The sequence below is a fragment of the Solanum tuberosum genome, unplaced genomic scaffold (assembly GCF_000226075.1).
Source record: "Solanum tuberosum cultivar DM 1-3 516 R44 unplaced genomic scaffold, SolTub_3.0 scf00067, whole genome shotgun sequence".
Classification (NCBI taxonomy): domain Eukaryota; kingdom Viridiplantae; phylum Streptophyta; class Magnoliopsida; order Solanales; family Solanaceae; genus Solanum; species Solanum tuberosum.
Window position 1 is genome coordinate 1,015,344 of NW_006238991.1, and position 6,884 is coordinate 1,022,227.

A 6,884-nucleotide genomic window follows, 5' to 3' on the forward strand; every position below is an offset into this window, starting at 1 on the left:
AATCCGGACTCAGTGAACTATGTGGGGAATGCGCAAGGAGGTGGAGGTATGCTGAGTTATGGTAATACTTACAACTCTAGTTGGATGAACCATCCTAACTTCTCATGGGGTGAAAATCAAACCCAGAATCAAAATCAAGCACAAGGGGCTAACCAATACTGAGCACAAATAAATGGGCAGCAATATCAAACTAATAGCCAAGGTGGGAACCAAAGTGCGCAGAAAAGGGGTATGACTAATGAGGAGTTTTTCCAAAAGTGGATAGCAAAAATCGGTAAAAACAGTGCCGAGAATGCAAAAAATAATGCAAGGATAGATAGGTAGGATGAGAACTTGAGGAACATCCAAATGTCATAGTCTGGAAAAACAAGTTGCGTAAGTAGCTAATTCGCTCAACTTGTGTCCATATGGAGGTTTGTCGGGTGACACTGAGCCCAATCCGAAGCAGTTGAATGTGGTGAGCACCAGAAGTGGGCTACAACTAGAGGAGCTAGCTCCAAAGAGGAGAGATATTGAGGTAGTGAGTGGAGAAAATAATCAAGAAGAGGTAGTAAAGAACTCCAATGTTGAGAAGAGTGTTCCTCAAGTGAAACCACCTCCTTCTTTTCCACAAAATTTCAGAAAGCAGAACGAAGATGAATGTTTCAGTAAGTTTCTCTCTCTCCATAAACAGGTTCAATTAACCTGCCTTTGGTTGATATTTTTCAGGTAATTCCTAAGTATGTGAAGGATTAGTGGCAAACAAGAGAGGACTAACAGAGTGTGAAACAATAGCACTTATTGAGGAGTGCAGTTCTTGAATCTGATATAGACTATCCAAGAAGCTGAAGGATCTGGGTAGCTTCACTCTGCAAATTACAATTGGACAAAGTGTCCATGCCCGGGGTTTATGTGATTTGGGTTCTAGCATTAATCTCATGCCGTCATCTTTATACAAGAAACTTGGGTTGGGAAGTCCAAAACCAACAACTGTCATTCTACAACTGGCAGATAGATCTATTACAAGGCTAGAGGGGTAGTAGAAGATATGTTGGTGTAAGTGGGATCATTCATCTTTCCAGTGGAATTTGTAATCCTAAATTTTGAGCCTGATCCGGAAGTTCCATTTATTTTGGGGAGTCCTTACTTAGCCACAAGGTGAGCATTGATCGATGTAGCATCTGGGCAGTTAACCATAAAGGTGCATGATAAGGTTGAAGTGTTTGATGTCTATCGCGCTTTAAAATTACCGTCCATCTATGAAGAGTTGTCCGCCATCACTGTTGTGGATCTAGCTGTAGAATCACAGTGCATTACTTCCGAGGATCCCTTAGAAAGAGTTTTTGTGGTACATGAAATAGATGGAGATTATGAAGCTCAAGAGATGGCAACTTGTCTTAATTTTGCAGTAGTGGGAACGCAAATAAATATGGTGGAATCTTTGGATCACGCAGTGGGGCCTCCACTCAAATCCTCAATTGAAGAAGCACCTAAATTGGAGTTGAAATCTCTGCTTGCTCACCTTAGGTATGCGTATTTGGGTAACAATAGAACCTTACCTGTAATACTTTCTGCAGAATTGTCTGAAACACAGGTTGATGCGGCATTGAGAATCTTGAAGCGAATGAAGAGAGATATAAGGTGGTAGATAGCTGATATTCATGGGATTAGTCCAGCGTTATGTATGCACAAAATCTATATGGAGGAGGATCACAAGCCAAGTGCACAACATCAATGTAGGCTAAATCCCTTAACGAAAGAAGTAGTAGAAAAGAAGTGATCAAGTGGCTAAATGCTGGTATTATGTATCCAATTTCTGATAGTAAGTGGGTGAGTCTTGTGCAGAGTGTACCAAAGAAAGGTGGTATGACAGTAGTGTAGAACGATAAAAATGAGTTGATCCCCACCAAAATAGTCACCGGATGGAGAATTTGCATGGATTACCAGAAGTTAAATGAGGCCACGTGAAAAGATCATTATCCTATCCCTTTCATCGACCAAATGCTTGACCATCTGGCAGGGAAGGAGTACTTCTGCTTCCTAGATGGGTATTCCGAATATAATCAAATTTTGATTGCACCAGAAGATCAAGAGAAGACCACATTCACTTGTCCTTATGGTACATATGCTTTCAAACGCATACCATTTGGACTTTGCAATGCTTCGACAACCTTTCGATGATGCATGATGGCCATTTTTCATGATATGGTGGAGGACTTTGTAGAGTTACTTATGGATGATTTCGCGGTCTTTGGGAAGTCTTTTGAGGTATGTCTCCGAAACCTTGATAAAGTACTTTCTTGATGTGAAGATACAAATTTAATGCTCAACTGGGAGAAGTGTCACTGCTTAGTTCGAGAAGGCATAGTGTTGGCTCACAAAGTGTCAAAGCATGGACTAGAAGTGGATAAAGCCAAGGTGGAAGTGATTGAAAAATTAGCCCCTCCTATTTCTGGAAAAGGGGTGCAAAGTTTCCTGTGGCATGTAGGTTTTTACCAGATATTCATCAAGGATTTTTCCAAGATTGCAAGACCTATGAGCTGTCTCTTGGAGAAGGAGGTGAAATTTGAGTTTGATGATGTGTGTGTGAAAGCATTTGAGGCGCTGAAGTGGAACTTAATTGAAGCTCCAATCTTGATTGCTCCTAACTAGGAGTTACCATTTGAACTCATGTGTGATGCAAGTGATGTAGCAGTGGGTGCAGTATTGGGAAAAAGAAAAGATAAAGTGTTCCATTCAATATACTACGCGAGTAAGACCCTTGATTCTGCTCAACCTAACTACATAGTGACTGAGAAGGAGATGCTGGCTCTAGTATTCATCTTCGACAAGTTCAGATCGTATTTGGTATGTACCAAGGTAATTGTTTATATTGACCATGTAACTATTAGGTACTATTAAAAAAGAAGGATGCCAAACCAAGGCTAATTCGGTGGATATTACTTCTCCAAGAATTTGAACTTGAGATTAATGACTTGAAAGGTACTGAGAATAAAATAGCTGATCATTTATCCAGGTTAGAAGATTTTTCCCATGTAGGGGGAACAAATACATGAAGAGTTTCCAGATGAGAAATTGATGACATTAGATACCTCTCAAGTACCCTAGTATGCTGATATAGTGAATCTGTTTGTGAGTGGAGTGTACCCTCCAGGTGGAACTACCCAACATAAGAAGAAGCTGACTCATGATGCTAAATTCTACATCTGGGAAGAACCATTCTTGTTCAAACAAAGATTGGATTGAGTGGTGAGAAGATGCATTTCGGAATATGAGGTCAAGCAAGTGCTTGCGAGTTGTCATGTGAGTCCTTATGGAGGGCACCAGGGAGGATAGCGCATGAAGTACAAGGTACTACAATCTGGTTTCTTTTGGCCCTTCTTGTTTAACGATTCTATTGCCTACGTAAAGGGATATGATCAATGCCAAAGATTGGGTACTATATCAAGAAGACATGAGATGCTGCTAAATACTATTCTTGAGGTGTAGATCTTTGATGTGTAGGGTATTGACTTCATGGGTCTCTTCCCACCATCTAGTGGAAACCAATATATTCTGGTGGCCGTTGATTATGTGTCCAAATAGGTTGAGGTGGTAGCTCTTCCCAAGAATGACTCAAGAGTGGTGATTAAATTCATCAAGAAGCACATTTTCACACGCTTTGGTACTCCGAGAGCAATCATAAGTGATGGAGGTAAGAATTTCATTAACCATTTAGTGAAGAATCTTCTTGCTAAGTATGGTATCCACTATAAAGTTGCCACATCTTACCATCCTCAAACAAGTGGTCAAGTGGAAGTGTCGAATAGCAAGGTGAAGCAAATCTTGCAGAAGACAGTGAATGCGCACAGAAAAGATTGGTCTGAGAAACTTGATGATGTGTTATGGGCATATAGAACTGCATATAAAACACCCATAGGGACTTTTTCCTATCACATTGTGTTCGGCAAGGCATGTCATCTTTCAGCAGAATTATAGCACCAAGCATATTGGGCAATCAAAAAGTTGAATCTTGACCCAGAGTTGGCTGGTAGGAAGCGAATGGGTCAATTGCATGAACTTGAGAAGTTTAGGCTCCATGCATATGAGAATGCTGAGCTATACAAAGAGAAGACCAAAAGATGGCATGACAAGCATATAGTTCCTCGTACTTTCATTCCGGGCGAAAAAGTACTACTTTTTAACTCAAGACTTAAGTTATTCCCCAGAAAACTATGGTCCAAATGGAGTGGTACCTTCAAAGTGGTGAGGGCTATACAACATGGCGCTATAGAACTTAAAGGTAAAAATGCCCTGTCGTTCTTGGTGAATTGGCAAAGGGTGAAGCACTACTTCGGTGAAGATACAGATCGCAATCAAGAAGCTATTGAACTAAATGATGAATGATCCAAGCTGGGTCAAGCCACGACGTTAAACCAGACGCTCCACGGGAGGAAAACCGTGAAATATATGTAATAGGTAGTTAGATTTGCTTAATTTTTAAATTTAGCTTAGTTTACATTTTTAGGATTTAGTGAAGTTTTTTTAATTTTTTGTTCACTAATTTGGTAGGATGTTAGGTTAGTTTATTTTACTTGTAATAGTTAGGAAATATAAAGAAAAATACCAAAAGAGGAATCGTGCCACGAAAAAAACAAAGGCGTTGGGTGGGAGGCAACCCACCATTATTTTTTTTATGTAGTTTGGTTGATGCGCAATTTATCGAAGAATAGACCACAAGAAAAGAGAAAAAATACACTGGAAAATGGGTGAGAATTCCCTACCTTGGCCAGGCGCAGGTCAGGCGCGGCGCGCTAGGGGGTGAATTCTGCAACTCATTTTGGGCACATTGGCAGCGCGAGGTGCCCCCATCGCGCTAGCCCCAACTCCACAACGCAGATGTAGACGCAGCATAGGCGCGGCACGCCAGAGGGCATATAACTGCAACCCATTTTGGACGCACTAGAGGCGCAACTCCCCAACACCTAAATTTTCAATTTTTTTAGGGGACCCACTTCAAACTCCACCTTTATTATTCCACCTACCCAAATTCCCCTTAGTTTCTCCCACTATTTCTCTCTCTAACCTACCCCTCTCCTTCGATTTTCTCCAAATTCCAAAAAAAATCTTCATCTTCTCCACCCACATTCTTCCCCAAATCCCCCATTCCTCTATTAATTCTTCCTAAAACCTTAATATCTACCTTTTTCTCCACACCCAACCACTACAACCCCTAAAATTCTAAAGAAAAGACCAAACCTACTTACCCCACCCTCCACTTCCTACCCGACCCCCACCCACTTTCTTCCCCAATTTTTTTATTTTATTCAAAAGTTGAGGTAAGGATGGCTCCTTAGGGTAAAAATGTCGCAAGTGGCGCGGGTGCTAATCAGAGTAGAAAAGGAACGACTTCCGAAAGTTCAAGTCGGGAACCAACTGACTTGCCACATCAAAAATTTGGTAAGCAAGTGGTTATTCACTGTGGTGAGGAATGGTATAACTTTCAATAGGAAGCTAAGTACATAGGGGATGAATATGTTAATAGGGAGCGATTGGTAGCAGAATTTCCTCACATTCATGCTCAAGTCCTTGCTTTGGGACTTCAGTACATCTTCGTGGATCAAAGTGAGTGTAATTTAGGTATTGTGCGTGAATTTTATGCTAATTGGAATACACATCATGTAAGGTGGAACCAATGTCTTATTCATAACAATGGTGTGCAATTTTTGATAGAAGCGTTGAATGAATTTTTGGGTTCCCCTAATTGTGACCACTATGAGTTTCTAGCCATGATAGAACGACCCCCTTATCAAAATATTTGGCATACTTTGTGTAGGATGAACTCTGTTTCTAGGTGGGATAGAGTTAGAGATACGGGTCGACATTCGACACTTCATTATGCCCATTTGAACCTAGAGGCGCGAGTATGGTTGAAAATTATGTCTAGTATCCTATTGCCATGCAAATATACGACTTAGGTTCACTAGGGAAAGAGTTGTTTTACTCTACCAACTTATGAAGGGGATGCCAGTTAATGCAAGGCCTATTTTGAGGCAGAATATGCTCAAGTTTTGGACAAATAAACAGTGGCGTTTTTGCTATGGCAGCCTACTCACTAGGTATCTCCGGGCATTGGAAATTGAGAAAGAAATTCATGATGTGTGTCCTCCCCGTGCCCCTCACTTGGTGTGCCACTTGGTTGATTTCACAAATACTAAGCGCATGATTAGTCTCAAGGGCAAGTGTTGTCTATCGCTGATAGGCAAGCCTGGGATGATAGCTATATGAGGCGCATGTATGGGATGGCTGAGTTGCAACTGCGGATTGGTAGCTATTCAGTCACAGAGGACGAATTGGAGACATTGGCGGAGCGTTACCCGTTGACGAATAGCGCGATGTACATGTGTTGGATTGGCCCGGTATTCCAAGAACCCATTGATGATTATGATGCACTACTGATGAAGAGGATGGACTGGAGGAGGATGAGTCAAATGATATTGGCCCCAGAGATGATAATACTGATACGGGTGATGGTGATGGTGAAACAACATCGATCACTGTGGATTTTGCCACGAATGTGGCAACTTGTTGATTTGAGCACGTGGCTTAGAGGCTGACATGGAGTTTTCTTTCACTCTTCACTTTTTTTTGCTTTACACATTGAGGACAATGATTTATTAAAGTGTTGGGTGACAGTTGAACTTCATTGTATAGAGTTTATTGCTTTATCGAGTCTTTTTCTCTTTATAGGAGGGATCCTCAACTTTTGTTTTCAGTACTTTTCCTGAGGATAGTCCCATTGAACTGACTAGGAATAGTTAGCTTATTATTGTTGAGACTTAGAGTCATCATAGGAGTGACAATTCTCAATGATGGATGAATGACGACCATCTTAAGGGAAAATTAGTCACTAGGAGTGGAGGAGG

General features: G+C 41.1%; 1 protein-coding gene across 1 annotated transcript; it reads left to right on the top strand.

Annotated features, from left to right (window-relative positions):
• The first annotated feature begins 2,166 nt into the window (after positions 1-2,166).
• Positions 2,167-4,365, top strand: LOC107060206 (uncharacterized). The gene is made up of 5 exons (XM_015307798.1): positions 2,167-2,247; positions 2,320-2,538; positions 2,632-2,826; positions 3,565-3,867; positions 3,958-4,365. The coding sequence occupies exons 1-5, from the start codon at positions 2,167-2,169 to the stop codon at positions 4,363-4,365; spliced, it is 1,206 nt and encodes a 401-aa protein (XP_015163284.1).
• Positions 4,366-6,884: the final 2,519 nt, after the last annotated feature.